Source organism: Bombina bombina, chromosome 1 (genome assembly GCF_027579735.1).
Source record: "Bombina bombina isolate aBomBom1 chromosome 1, aBomBom1.pri, whole genome shotgun sequence".
NCBI lineage: Eukaryota > Metazoa > Chordata > Amphibia > Anura > Bombinatoridae > Bombina > Bombina bombina.
The window spans coordinates 1448173462-1448188899 of record NC_069499.1 but is presented as its reverse complement, the minus strand read 5'-3'; the positions used below and the strand labels follow the sequence as shown (position 1 = coordinate 1448188899).

At 39.4% G+C, this 15438-nt stretch overlaps 1 protein-coding gene across 1 annotated transcript in view; it reads right to left on the bottom strand.

Moving 5' to 3' along the window:
• LOC128666320 (embryonic protein UVS.2-like) overlaps nt 1–14521 on the bottom strand; it is a 101031-nt gene extending 86510 nt beyond the window's left edge. Inside the window, exons 1-3 of the mRNA XM_053720840.1 lie at nt 14506–14521; nt 13640–13708; nt 7174–7308 (exon numbers count right to left, since the gene is read on the bottom strand). Coding sequence (XP_053576815.1) covers nt 7174–7308; nt 13640–13708; nt 14506–14521 — 220 coding nt within the window. The remainder of the gene's footprint in view (nt 1–7173; nt 7309–13639; nt 13709–14505) is intronic.
• Nucleotides 14522–15438: the final 917 nt, after the last annotated feature.

The window sequence follows — 15438 nt, the reverse complement described above, 5'->3', positions numbered from 1 at the left end:
CTTTACCGACAAAACTCTAAATCTAGCCGTAAATGTTTGTGAATATTTCTTATTTTTAAAATCGTATTCCTTCATTCTTTCATCCTTGCACTAAAGCATGGTCTGTTCTTGATAATCACAGCTAAAAGCAAATTTATACTTACCTGATAAATTTGTTTCTTTTACGATATGATGAGTCCACGGATTTCATCCTTACTTATGGGATTTTGCCTCCTGGTCAGCAGGAAGTAGCAAAGAGCACCACAGCAGAGCTGTATATATAGCTCCTCCCTTCCCTCCCACTCCAGTCATTCGACCGAAGTTAGGTGAGAGAAAGGAAAAACCAAAGGTGCAGAGGTGACTGAAGTTTAATAAAAATAAATACCTGTCTTAGAAATGACAGGGTAGGCCATGGACTTGTCATATCGTACAAGAAACAAATTTATCAGGTAAGCATAAATTTCCTTTACAAGATATGATGAGTCCACGGATTTCATCCTTACTTATGGGATACAATACCAAAGCTATAGGACATGGATGAAAAGGGAGGGACAAGACAGGAACCTAAACGGAAGGCACCACTGCTTGAAGAACCTTTCTCCCAAAACCAGCCTCAGATGAAGCAAAAGTGTCAAATTTGGAAAAAGTGTGAAGAGACGACCAAGTTGCAGCCTTGCAAATCTGTTCAACAGAAGCATCGTTTTTAAATGCCCATGAGGAAGCCACAGACCTAGTGGAATGAGCCGTAATTCTTTAAGGAGGCTGCTGTCCAGCAGTCTCATGTGCCAGACGGATGATACTCTTCAGCCAAAAAGAAAGAGAGGTAGCCTTAGCTTTCTGACCCCTACGCTTTCCAGAAAAAACAATGAATAAAGAAGATGATTGACGAAATTCTTTAGTCGCCTGCAAGTAAAACTTCAGGGCACGGACCACGTCCAAGTTATGCAACAAACGCTCCTTCTTAGAAAAAGGAACAACAATTTCCTGATTAATATTCTTATTAGAAACAACCTTAGGAAGAAAACCAGGTTTGGTACGTAAAACCACCTTATCAGAATGAAAAATAAGATAAGGAGAGTCACATTGTAACGCTGAAAGCTTGGAAACTCTCAGAGCAGAAGAAATAGCAACCAAAAATAAAGCCTTCCAAGATAACAACTTAATATCTATGGAATGCATGGGTTCAAACAGAACCCCTTGAAGAACATTAAGAACTAAATTCAAACTCCAGGGTGGAGCAATTGGTCTAAACACAGGCTTGATTCTGGTCAGAGCCTGACAAAAAGACTGAACATCTGGAACATCTGCCAAACGCTTGTGTAGTAAAATCGACAAAGCAGAAATTTGTCCCTTTAAGGAATTTGCTGATAACCCCTTCTCCAATCCTTCTTGGAGAAAAGATAAAATTCTGGGAATCCTAACTCTACTCCATGAGTAGCCCTTGGATTCGCACCAATAAAGATATTTACGCCATATTTTATGGTAGATCTTTCTAGTGACAGGCTTACGTGCCTGAATCAAAGTATGAATTACTGAATCAGAGAACCCCCGAATCAGAGAACCCCCACTTAGATAAAATTAAGCGTTCAATCTCCAAGCAGTCAGCTGCAGAGAAACTAGATTCGGATGTTGGAAGGGTCCCTGAATGAGAAGGTCCTGGCTCAATGGAAGCTTTCACGGCGGCAGAGAGGACATGTCCACTAGATCGGCATACCAAGTCCTGCGAGGCCACGCAGGCGCGGTTATAATTACCGAAGCCCTCTCCTATTTTGACCCGTGCAATCACCCGGAGAAGGAGAGCAAACGGTGGAAACACATAAGCTAGGTTGAACGACCAAGGCACTGCCAAGGCATCTATCAGTTCGGCCTGAGGATCCCTTGACCTGGATCCGTATCTTGGCATTCTGACGAGATGCCATCAGATCCAATTCCAGTCTGCCCCATCTGAGAATCAGATTGGCAAAGACCTCCGGATGGAGTTCCCACTCCCCCGGATGAAACGTCTATCTGCTTAAAAAAGTCCGCTTCCCAGTTGTCCACTCCTGGGATGTAGATTGCTGACAGATAACAAGAGTGAGCCTCCGCCCATCAAATTATCTTGGATACTTCTGTCATCGCTAAGGAACTCCTTGTTCCTCCCTGATGATTGATGTAAGCCACAGTCGTGATGTTGTCTGACTGAAAACGGATGAATTTGGCCGAAGCCAACTGAGGCCAAGCCTGAAGCGCATTGAATATAGCTCTCAATTCCAGAATATTGATTGGAAGTAGAGACTCCGACTGAGCCCACACACCCTGAATTCCAGACTGCACCCCATCCTAGTAGACTGGCGTCCGTTGTCACTACCACCCATGACGGTCTGTGGAAGCACGTCCCTTGGGACAGATGATCCGGTGACAACCACCAAAGAAGAGAGTCTCTTGTCTCCTGATCCAGATCTATCTGAGGAGACAAATTTGCTTAATCTCCATTCCACTGCCTGAGCATGCTAAGTTGCAGCGGTCTGAGATGAAAACGAGCAAACGGAATGATGTCCATTGCCGCCACCATCAATCCAATTACCTCCATGCACTGAGCCACTGATGGCCGAGGATTGGACTGAAGGGCTCGGCATGTATTCAGAATCTTTAACTTTCTGACCTCCGTCAAGAAAATTTTCATGGATATGGAATCTATTAGAGTTCCCAAGAAGGGAACTCTTGTCTGTGGAATTAATGAACTCTTTTCTAGATTCACCTTCCACCCGTGAGTCCTCAGAAAGGACAGAACAATGTCTGTATGATATTTTGTCAGATGTTAAGACGACGCCTGGATCAGAATATCGTCCAGATAAGGCGCCACTGCAATACCCCGTGGCCTGAGAACCACCAGAAGGGACCATAGAACCTTCGTGAAGATCCTGGGTGCTGTGGCCAACCCGAAGGGAAGAGCCATGAACTAAAAATGTTTGTCCAGGAAGGCAAACCTTAGGAACTGATGATGATCCTTGTGGATAGGAATATGAAGGTATGCATCCTTCAAGTCCACGGTAGTCATATATTGACCCTCCTGGATCAATGGTAGAATTGTTCAAATAGTCTCCATCTTGAAGGATGGGACTCTGAGAAACTTGTTTAGACTCTTGAGATCTAAAATGGGTCAGAACGTCCCCTCTTTTTTGGGAAGCACGAAAAGATTTGAGTAAAACCCCTGCCCCTGTTCCAGAATTGGAATGGGACGGATTACTCCCATAGTAGAGAGGTCTTTTACACAACGTAAGAACGCCTCTATTTTTATCTGGTCTATAGACAATCGTGAAAGAAGAAACCTCCCCCTTGGGAGAGAATTTTTGAATTCCAGTTGATACCCTTGGGACATGATTTCCAGTGTCCAGGGGTCCTGAACATCTCTTATCCAAGCCTGGGTAAAGAGAGAAAGTCTGCCACCTACTAGATCCGGGCCCGGATCGGGGGCCGCCCCTTCATGCTGTCTTGGGGGCAGCAGTGGGCTTCTTGGGTTGTTTACCTTTGTTCCAAGCCTGGTTGGGTCTCCAGACGGACTTGGCTTGAGCAAAATTCCCTTCCTGTTTAGCGGAAGAAGAAGCGGGGACTCCTTTGAAATTCTGAAAGGAACAAAAATTATTTTGTTTACCCCTTAGTTTAGCTGCTTTATCCTGAGGCAGGAGATTACCCTTACCTCCCGTAATATCAGAAATTATTTCTTTCAAGTCAGGCCCGAATAGGGTTTTCTCTTTGAAAGGAATAGCCAAAAGCTTTAACTTAGATGACACATCAGCAGACCAAGACTTTAACCATAACGCTCTACGCGCTAAAATGGCAAATCCGACATTCTTAGCTGCCAACTTGGCAATCTGAAAGGCGGCATCCGTAATAAAAGAATTAGCCAGCTTAAGGGGCTTAATTCTATCTAAAATTTTCTCTAAAGGAGTCTCAGTCTTAAGAGACTCTTCTAAGGCGTCAAACCAGAAGGTCGCGCAGTTGTGACTGGCACAATGCAGGTCGTCGGTTGTAACAGAAAACCCTGATGAATAAATAACTTCTTTAGCAGACCCTCCAACTTTTTTTTCCATAGGGTCTTTGAAAGCACAACTGTCCTCAATAGGAATAGTAGTACGCTTAGCCAGGGTAGATATAGCTCCCTCCACCTTAGGGACTGTTTGCCAAGAGTCCCGGACGGTGTCAGCTATGGGATACATTTTCTTAAAATTAGGAGAAGGTGAGAACGGGATACCCAGTCTTTTCCATTCCGCGTAATAATTTCCGAGATTCTCTTAGGAACCGGAAAAACATCAGAGTAAGCAGGCACCTCTAAATATTTGTCCATCTTACACAATTTCTCTGGTGGAACCACAATAGAGTCACAGTCATCCAGAGTCGCTAAAACCTCCCGAAGTTACAGGCGAAGGTGTTCAAGCTTAAATCTAAATGACATTACGTACGAGTCCGTCTGAGGTAACATACTTCCCGAGTCAGAAAGTTCCCCCTCAGACAGAAGTTCCCTGACCCCCAATTCAGATCCCTGTGAGGGTACATCGGAAATAGCCATCAAAGCATCAGAAGTCGCAGGAATCAGAGTGGCCTCTGTCCTGCTGCGTTTGCCTTGCAATACTCGCAACTTAGACAAAACCTCTGTAAGGGTAGATGACATAACTGCAGCCATATCCTGCAGAGTAAATGAAGTTAAAGGTTGTGACGCTTGGGGAGAAAGTAGCGGCATACCCTGATTCTCATCAGTCTGAGAATCATCCTTAGACATATTTGTATTAAAGAAAATCTGTTCTTTACATTGTAAGGCCCTTTCAGTACATGAGGGACAAAAAGTAAGAGGGGGTTCTACATTGTCATCTAAACACATAGAACATGTACTTTCCTGAAGTTCAGACATGTTAAACAGACTAGCAATAACAATAATAGTCGTTCTTTACTTGATATATTGAACTCTGAAGTCAAAACATATACTCAAAAATTTTGAACTAAAAAGTGTACTGCGCCTTTAAATAATAAAAGCTTAACAATATTGCACCGCTTGTTTGGTTATGTTATATATCAATTTATATCAATTTTATCTGTTTTATCAACTTTTATCAATTCAGGCCCCTGCACCTCGCCACAGCTCTGCTGCGGCGCCTACCTGCCCCCAGATCACACTGATTCTGCTTAAGTAGCGCTCCTAAGTCTCTTCCTTCATTTACAAAAACAACTTAGGCCCCACCGGAGCCCAGGACCTTGCTGCCGATCCCGATGAATAGTGCGTGGCTGAGCGCGCAAAATTAGACCTCGCCCACCGTGGGCATAACTCGAGCCGTACTGAGACCCGCATGGGAAGCAAAACAACATGTCGGTTCCCAATTAAAATGTTAAAAGCCATGTGCCCCTCTATACATAAACCTCAATAATAAAGCGCAACTACATGAAAAACTGCACTCTCTCAGGCCAGTTATAGTGATATAAAAATGACAGCCCTTAGACAGCAAACCGCATCTCCCAGCGTCTAGCCAACACTAAATATACATAAGTGAAACATACTGATAAGCAATCAATATAAAAGGGAATTCCAGGTACACCATTTCCATACATATAGTGCATACTGATTACCCCTCCCCAGATAGGGAATAATGTCAGCCTGTTCTGATGTATCAAGTCTCCCCAGAAACAAATGACTGAACATACCTCAATGCTGCTTGTAGCATGACACAGTTCTCCACACTGAAGATATTTCTTTACACTACCTTCAACTGCTCTGTGGAAACCAGCAGGATCTTAGATAATGTTTGCTAAGATCATCAACATCAGGGCAGAAAAAATAAGATGTCTGCACTCCTCTTAGGAATTAAGTGACTGACGATTTCTCCATGAGAAAAATAGTACTCACTGGCACCATTTTAAAATAAAAAAACTTCTTGATTGAAGAATCTAAACTAACACCTCACTTTACCTCTTCCTATCACTAACACAGGCAAAGAGAATGACTGGAGTGGGAGGGAAGGGAGGAGCTATATAAACAGCTCTGCTGTGGTGCTCTTTGCCACTTCCTGCTGACCAGGAGGCATAATCCCATAAGTAAGGATGAAATCCGTGGACTCATCATATCTTGCAAAAGAAAAAGGTATTTCTTATTTGTTTCATCAGGATCATTTCACATTCCAAAGGTTTAATTTGGAACATTTTGATTTTCACTAAAGTTTTGGTAACTCAATTAGCAAAATTAGATTTTAGTGACCCCAATCCGGACAACATCCTGATATTGCATAGTCTGAGTAGAATGTGGCAAGAAATGTATTCTCTTCAGATTTTTGTTTGGGAAATGTGCATGAGGAAAAAGTGAAAGGGTTTATTTTTACTACGTCATGTTTTTTCTCAATATACCACTTCAAGACTGAGCCTGTTTCTCTAAAGCTCTCTAGTCTGGGGAGATGATCTAAGGCTTCTCAGTACTGAGAGGTTCCTCATAGAGTATTGGAAATGCAATTTTTAGCTGGAGAGCTGTTTATCTTGCTATGTAGGGTTCTGGATGTGAAGGAGAGACACCTGAATTACAATATAATGCTATACACCAATTATTTTTTGCATGATTTCTCTCCAAGCTGTCAAGTTTTGAAAATTGGGCCCTGAGAAGAGCACCATGCATGCACATACATTCATCAATCTTTATCATGGAATAAGGATTCTTGGTCTGTCTGCTGCAACTACCTTAAAATTATTTTTGAATTAAATTCAATATTGCCACGTCATCCATCAGCATCCAAGTAACCTGTCCTCTCTTCACAGATATGCTGAAGCAACCAAATGTTAAATCACTAATTCACATTAAAGTGATGGTATATCCTAACATTTAAAAAACTCTAGGATTTACCAGCACTGAAAATAAATAGGACCTTCAGTGATGACTTTGTAAAAAAAAGTGTGCTAATTGTACCCTTTCTGTGCTGCTGCCTTCTCACTAAACTAAGTGGCTTTGGCCGCCCACAGCAAAGTGAGCTTTTTTCAATGAGGTGATGTTTCAACCTCTAAGCCAATAGCCATGCTAGCCAATCGGCTCTGTTCTGTATGCTAGCACAGCTGTTGGCTTAGAGGTGGAAATGTCACCTCATTGAAACCTGAACTGCTTAGTTTCATGAGGAGGCAATTTTTAAAATGCTAATATTTAACATCACTTTAATAACATAAAGTACAAAAAAATGTATAGATACTTACTGTACTTATAGGAAATGATATAAGGCACAATGACTTGTCCGTTATCATTTTTATCCCATCTGCAGGAAAAACATCTGGAAGCACTACGACCAAATTTAACTGCAATATCTCCATCAGTCAAAGCACGAGGAACACCTGGAGTTATGAGAAATAAAAATGTTAATTCAACTGCTCAAATATGTATACAAATAAAATATTTCTTAATTTTGACATACCTCTAAGCAATAATGCTCCTTTTGTTTTTAGATATCATGTTTTGTGTATTATCTCTCCATCATAGTCCAAGAATTTTTTTTTTTAATAACATTCTCAAGACTACTGTATATATGTGTGTTATGTTCTAAATCATTAAAAAGGAAATGTATGCTTACCTGATAAATTTGTTTCTTTTTTGATACGATGAGTCCACGGATTTCATCCTTACTTGTGGGATTACGCCTCCTGGTCAGCAAGATGAGGCAAAGAGCACCACAGTAGAGCTGTATATATAGCTCCTCCCTTTCCTGCCAACCCAGTCATTCGACCGAAGTTAGGAAGAGAAAAGAAAAGCCAAGGTGCAGAGGTGTCTAAAGTTTAACAAAATAATAACCTGTCTCGTAGAACAGGATGGGCCGTGGACTCATCGTGTCTAAAAAGAAACAAATTTATCAGGTAAACATAAATTTCCTTTTCTTTTTAAAGACACGATGAGTCCACGGATTTCATCCTTACTTGTGGGATACAATACCAAAGCTATAGTACACGGATGAAAAGGGAGGGACAAGACAGGTAACCTAAACGGAAGGCACCACTGCTTGAAGAACCTTACTCCCAAAAACAGCCTCAGCCGAGGCAAAGGTATCAAATTTGTAAAATTTTGAAAAAGTATGAAGAGAAGACCAAATTGCAGCCATGCAATCCGTTCAACAGAAGCATCATTCGTGAATGCTCACGAGGAAGCAACAGCCCTAGTTGAATGATCCTTAATACCTGCAGGGAGCTGCTGTCCAGTAGTCCCAAAAAGAAAGAGAGGTAGCCGTAGCTTTCTGACCCCTACATTTCCCTGAAAAAAGAACAATCAAAGAATAAGATTGACGAACGTCCTTAGTCACTTGTAAGTAAAACATTAAAGCACAGACTATGTCTAAATTGAGTAGTAGACGTTCCTTCTGAGAAGAAGGGTTAGGACATAAAAAAGGAACCACAATCTCCTGGTTAATATTCTTGTCTGAAAAAACTTTAGAAAGAAAACCAGGTTTAGTACGGAACACTACCTTATCCGCATGAAAAATAAGGTAAGGAGAATTATAATGTAATGCTGAAAACTCAGATACTCCTCGAGCAGAAGAGATAGCAACAAGAAATAAAACATTCCAAGATAATAACTGAATATCTATGGAATGCATAGGTTCAAACGGAACCCCTCAGAGAACTTTAAGAACTAAACCCAAAGGAGGAGCAATCGGTCTAAACACAGGTCTGATTCTAGTCAGAGCCTGACAAAAAAAATTGCACAACTGAAGCATCCACTAAATGCTTATGTAACAAAACAGATAAATCAGAGATCTGTCCTTTTAAGGAACCTACTGACAAACCCTTCTCCAATCCCTCTTGGAGAAAAGACAAATCCTGAGAATCCGAACTCTACCCCATGAGTAGCCTCCGGATTCACACCAATAAAATAATAGCAACATGTCTCATGGTAAAATTCCCTAGTTACAGACTTTAGAAAACAAAAGCTAGCCGTCTCCCGGTCTGCATATTTGTATGATACAACTGCCGGGAGGAAAATAACACTGCTTGTTCTCCAGTGTATGTGTAACATAGCCTTCAGAAAGACCCCAGTCCCATCACAATAAGAGCCCTTCATTATCTAAGCCCATGACATGTGAATGTATGTAATGTAGTGCTTACTTTCTTCTTAGAGAATGTATCCCCAGAAATAATAAAGTTAGCACTTACCTTGAATGCTGTGCGACAGCATGGCAGTCCAGCAGGTTTTCAGAGGTCCTCTCCCTCCCATAGCCCTGTGGAGTAAGATCAGCCTGAGATTAAAGTGCTTAGGCTATCTAGATTAGGACAGCAAACATGTATAGGAGGCCCAGTGAGAATTATGTCCCACCAGTTCCTATTGCTTTAAAGCCACCAAATGCTCTACTGTAGAGACTGATTGGGTCTAGGCTACACCCTAGAACAAAGTAGCACTCACTGGCACTACTTTAAAAACAATAAACTCTTGATTAAAGAATCTAAACTAACACCTCACTTTACCTCTTCCTATCACTAACACAGGCAAAGAGAATGACTTGAGTGGGAGGGAAGGGAGGAGCTATATATACAGCTCTGCTGTGGTGCTCTTTGCCTCCTCCTGCTGACCAGGAGGCGTAATCCCACAAGTAAGGATGAAATCCGTGGACTCATCGTGTCTTTAAAAAGAAATTAGCTAGTTGCATGTGAATAGCATATAAAAAAGCAAATGTCCCGTACACAAACAAAAATCATACATCTCATACTTTGTACATTTTAGCTCAAGTATAAAATAACACTTCATAATAAAAACACTGTGGGATAATAAAAACCAAGGGTCTCTCTGTCGAGTAGTCCAGACTGTATTTTGATCCTCCGCAGGAACGTGCTTAGGGTATGGCCATAGCTAAATCTGCCTGAGCTGGTGTGTTCCAGTTTACATAATTGTGGTATATATATATATATATATATATATATATATATATATATATATATATATATATATATATATATATATATATATATAAAGCTGAGGCATTCTGTATAGACATGATTTGCTGCAGTGTGGACACTGATTAGTGTTAGGACCAGTCTATTATGGGACACCTTGTAAGTGGTGACTGGCTTAGCAGAATATGATCATATTGTGTGACTAAGATCCCATTTTTATTTAAAAGCATATTTTTCTGATAATATTCTTTGCAATATAAATATAAGTCGATATTATTGTGAGATGTCTATTCCCAATCTTATTTGAACAATGCAAGTATATTTAACAAATAGAAGTATATATTTAGATATGCTATAAATATGTGGACTCTAGTGGTAGGATGTGCACCTACACTTTTTTGTTGTGTTGTAATTTTAATAATTGTTGGTCACCTTGGTGGCACTCCCACAATGTGTGTGCTAAGTTCAAACAGTCTTTTTGTGGTGTGCTTAACCAAAAAACCCCTTGTTGTATCTTTTTATATATATATATATATGTTAAGATATATACAGATATAAATAGGAGTATCTAAAAATATGTGTGAAGAACTTTGGAATGTGAAATATTTACAGTAAATACACAGTATAACTTTTTTTTTTTTTTTAAATGAATGTTGCATAAATGTGTTTTACATGTTTTCAGCTCCTTGACTGCAAAGGGCTCCAATGTACATATATATCTGCCTATCACCTAGATTTAGAGTTTTGCGTTAGAAGGGGTGCGTTAGATACGCGTGGTTTTTTCCCCCCCCGCACCTTTTAAACAATGCTGGTATTTAGAGTTCTCTGAAGGGCTGTGTTAGGCTCCAAAAAGGGAGCGTAGAGCATAATTTACCGCCACTTCAACTCTAAATACCAGCGATGCTTACGGACGCGGCCAGCTTCAAAAACGTGCTCGTGCACGATATCCCCATAGGAAACAATGGGGCAGTTTGAGCTGAAAAAAAACCTAACACCTGCAAAAAAGCAGCGTTCAGCTCCTAACACTTCCTAAGTCTGCACCTAACACCCTAACATGTACCCCGAGTCTAAACACCCCTAACCTTACACTTATTAAACCCTAATCTGCTGCCCCCGCTATCGCTGACCCCTGCATTTTATTATTAACCCCTAATCTGCCAATCAGATTGAGCTCGCCAATCAGATTGAGCTTGCATTCTATTGGCTGTTCCGATCAGCCAATAGAATGCGAGCTCAATCTTATTGGCTGATCCAATCAGCCAATCAGATTGAACTTGAATCTGATTGGCTGATTCAATCAGCCAATCAGATTTTTCCTACCTTAATTCCGATTGGCTGATAGAATCCTATCCATCTTGGATGACATCACTTAAAGGAACCTTCATTCGTCGGGAGTCGCCGGAAGAAGAGGATGGATCCGCGTTGGCTGCTTCAAGATGGTCCCGCTCCACGCCGGATGGATGAAGATAGAAGACGCCGCCTGGATGAACATGTCTACCGGTCCGGATGTCCTCTTCTTGCCGGATAGGATGAAGACTTCGGACCCTCTTCTGGACCTCTTCTTACCGGATAGGATGAAGACTTCGGACCCCTCTTCTGGACGGATCGGTGATACTCGGCGTGGTGAAGATAAGGTAGGGAGATCTTCAGGGGCTTAGTGTTAGGTTTTTTAAGGGGGGTTTGGGTTAGATTAGGGGTATGTGGGTGGTGGGTTGTAATGTTGGGGGGGTATTTTATGTTTTTTTTAAATGCAAAAGAGCTGTTTACTTTGGGGCATGCCCCGCAAAAGGCCCTTTTAAGGGCTGGTAAGGTAAAAGAGCTTTTCAATTTTAATTTTAGAATAGGGTAGGGCATTTTTTATTTTGGGGGGCTTTGTTATTTTTTTAGGGGGCTTAGAGTAGGTGTAATTAGTTTAAAATTCTTGTAATCTTTTTGTTTTTTGTAATTTAGTGGGGTTTTTTTGTAATTTAGTTTAGTTGATTTAATTGTAGATAATTGTAGATAGTTTAGTTAATTAATTTATTGATAGGGTAGTGTTAGGTTTAATTGTAACTTAGGTTAGGATTTATTTTACAGGTAATTTTGTAATTATTTTAACTAGGTAGCTATTAAAAAATTATTAACTATTTAATAGCTATTGTACCTAGTTAAAATAAATATAAAGTTGCCTGTAAAATAAATATAAATCCTAAAATAGCTACAATATAATTATTTGTTATATTGTAGCTATATTAGGGTTTATTTTACAGGTAAGTATTTAGCTTTAAATAGGATTAATTTATTTAATAAGATTTATTTTATTTCATTAGATTTAAATTATATTTAACTTAGGGGGGTGTTAGTGTTAGGGTTAGACTTAGCTTTAGGGGTTAATACATTTATTAGAGTAGCGGCGAGGTCCAGTCAGCAGATTAGGGGTTAATACTTGAAGTTAGGTGGCGGCGATGTTAGGGAGGGCAGATTAGGGGTTAATACTATTTATTATAGGGTTTTTGAGGCGGGAGTGAGGCGGTTTAGGGGTTAATACATTTATTATAGTGGCGGTGAGGTCCGGTCGGCAGATTAGGGGTTAATAAGTGTAGTTAGGTAGCGGCGACGTTGGGGGGGGGGGCAGATTAGGGGTTAATAAATATTATGTAGGTGTCGGCGATGTTAGGGGCAGCAGATTAGGGGTACATAGGGATAATGTAGGTTGCGGCGGTGTGCGGTCGGCAGATTAGGGGTTAAAAAAATTTATTAGAGTGGCGGAGATGTGGGGGGACCTCGGTTTAGGGGTACATAGGTAGTTTATGGGTGTTAGTGTACTTTAGAGCACAGTAGTTAAGAGCTTTATGAACCGGCGTTAGCCCAGAAAGCTCTTAACTCCTGGCTTTTCTCTGCGGCTGGAGTCTTGTCGTTCTAACGCTCACTTCAGCCAAGACTCTAAATACCGGCGTTAGAAAGATCCCATTGAAAAGATAGGATACGCAATTGACGTAAGGGGATCTGCGGTATGGAAAAGTCGCGGCTGGAAAGTGAGCGTTAGACCCTTTCCTGACTCTAAATACCAGCGGGCGGCCAAAACCAGCGTTAGAACCCCTTAACGCTGGTTTGGACGGCTAACACAGAACTCTAAATCTAGGCGTATATATGTATGTATATGTATTTATGTGTATATATTTTTGTAAATGCATATATACACGTATAAATACATAAATACATATGTACACACATATAAACAAATATATACATATTTAGAGATGTATATGTGTGTATCTCAATGTTAAAGCCCTTTGCCTGCCTTTTTTTTCTAACACCTGAGACCTCATATCTTTGAGCCCTTATAACTTTTTTATGCAATTATTATTATTATTTTTTATTAGATGTTATTATGAGTTTAACTGTATATTTAAATATATTTTTGATGTGTTTTGTGCCAGTTTTTAGTCAAATATAACAGTTAACCAGAGCTCTGAAGTCACGCTATCCCGGCGAACGTTAAATTCAATTGCGCTTGCGTTTACTTTCAACTTCTAATACGTGCGCTACTTCCCAATGTGCACAAAGAGCCGAAATAAGCCCCTTATCGCTTGCGCGCAACTGTAATCTAGCACCTAATGGGTGCTCAGTTCAGATATAAAATAATCAATTTGAAAATATACAAATCTGCATTCATACAGCTTCAAAGTGAGATTTAGTGCTTAATATGTAAAATACTGTATCAATTATTATGAAGAGGTCATATTTAATTAATCTACTATAGCATTACATACTATTAACAAAGCCTTGCAGTTACACTGGTTAACCATACCTTTGTTTGATAGTAAAATCTTGGTGAAAATATCATTGGGTTTCCCTGATTCTGGCTCATCTTCATTTGCTTTAAAAAAACACAGTAACATAACAGTGATTGGTTAATGTCAGCAAACAGGAAAGTTAGAGGAGATTAATATTTATGTGTAAAGCACTGACACAATTTGTAGTGCTGGGTAGATAAATAGAGATAAATAATGAAACATATTCAAAGCAAATAAGAAATACGGATCCATGAAATACACTAAAAAATGAATACAGGAGAAGAAGGGCCCTGCCCCAAAGAGCTTGCAATTGTTAATCTACAGATTGAAGGTTAAGGAGACAAAATATGCAGGATAATTTGTCATTTCAATTATAGTTACAACAGTGAGTCAAAGCAGTTTAAAATGTATTTTGCAGGTTAAAGGGACACTAAATCCAAATAGTAATTTAATAATAGAACATGCAATTTTAAGCAACTTTCTAATTCACTCTTATTATCAAATTTTCTTCGTTCTCTTGCTATCTTTATTTAAAAAGCAGGAATGTAAGCTTAGGAGCTGGCCCATTTTTGGTTCAGAACTGGGTTATGCTTGCTTATTGGTGGCCATTCATTTACTCAAATATACCGAGATATTAATTAAAAATGCTAATTGCTATAGATTTAATAAATAAAGTGTTAGTTTTTATATTACAAAGAATAAGAATGGCATTAACTTTAGAAGATTTAACTACTAAAATGTATTTAAGTATTATAAAAAAAAAACAAACAAAATCTAATATTATAATACAAATACACGTAATCTTTATTTTATCCTGTAATTATATGCTGGGGAAAATATTATCAATGCTAATATTATATTGTCATTTACCCCTTCTTGCCGTTAGGACGTTCCATGCCGTTCTAACTGCGCTGAGCTTTAGCGCTATTAGGAATGTATGGAACATCATAGCCGTTCTGCTGTACTGAAGAAGCTACGGCTTCCTAACTGGGATTGTGGACTGGAGGGCATGCCTAGCATCATCTGGCAGTAGTCTTTGCAACAGTGTTTATAGCAATGTTTATACAAAGGATTACTAAAGACACGTGCACGTCCCTGAGCCCTTATCACCTAACTAGGATATAAAGACAACAAAGAAAATTTGATAACAGAAGTACATTGGAACGTTGTTTTAAAATCACATGCTCTGTCTGAATCATGAACATTTAATTTTGGCTTTTTTTTTTAATTTAATTCTCAAAATTGTGGGCTTTCTACTTTCTGTTAGAAATGGAAGTGCAGACTACAGACTTAAAACTGATATATTCCACATATTCAAAGGCTGCTCAATATATAGACTCATTTCTAGCTTTCTGTGATTGGTCTCAGCAGAGAGGGAAACCTAGGTTACAAGATGGTGGTGCCCTTTGCTTTATGGACACTAAAACTTTACACTTTTTTTTCAACATATCAAACTAACAAACTTAAAAAAAATACGATATTTACATTATTTTTAGGCTAGATTTTCCTTTGAATACATAAGTCTATCTAGCATTTACTTAGAGTTTAATGTCCATTTAATTGGTTGTGTTGGTTATCTGGGTTTATTATTACCAAGAGAATTAGCAAATGTGTTAATAGAATAATTGGAAGGTTGTATCTGAATCATGAAGAAAAATGTTGGGTCTCGTGTCCCTTTAATCTTTGGGTTGTATACATAAGATATACTAACGTTTATTTTAGTTTTTAATGTGCCTATGTTATTACATGTAATGCATGCTTAAGAACACACTTTTAAAAGCTTCTGATTTTTAATGCAGATTTATAAATGCCC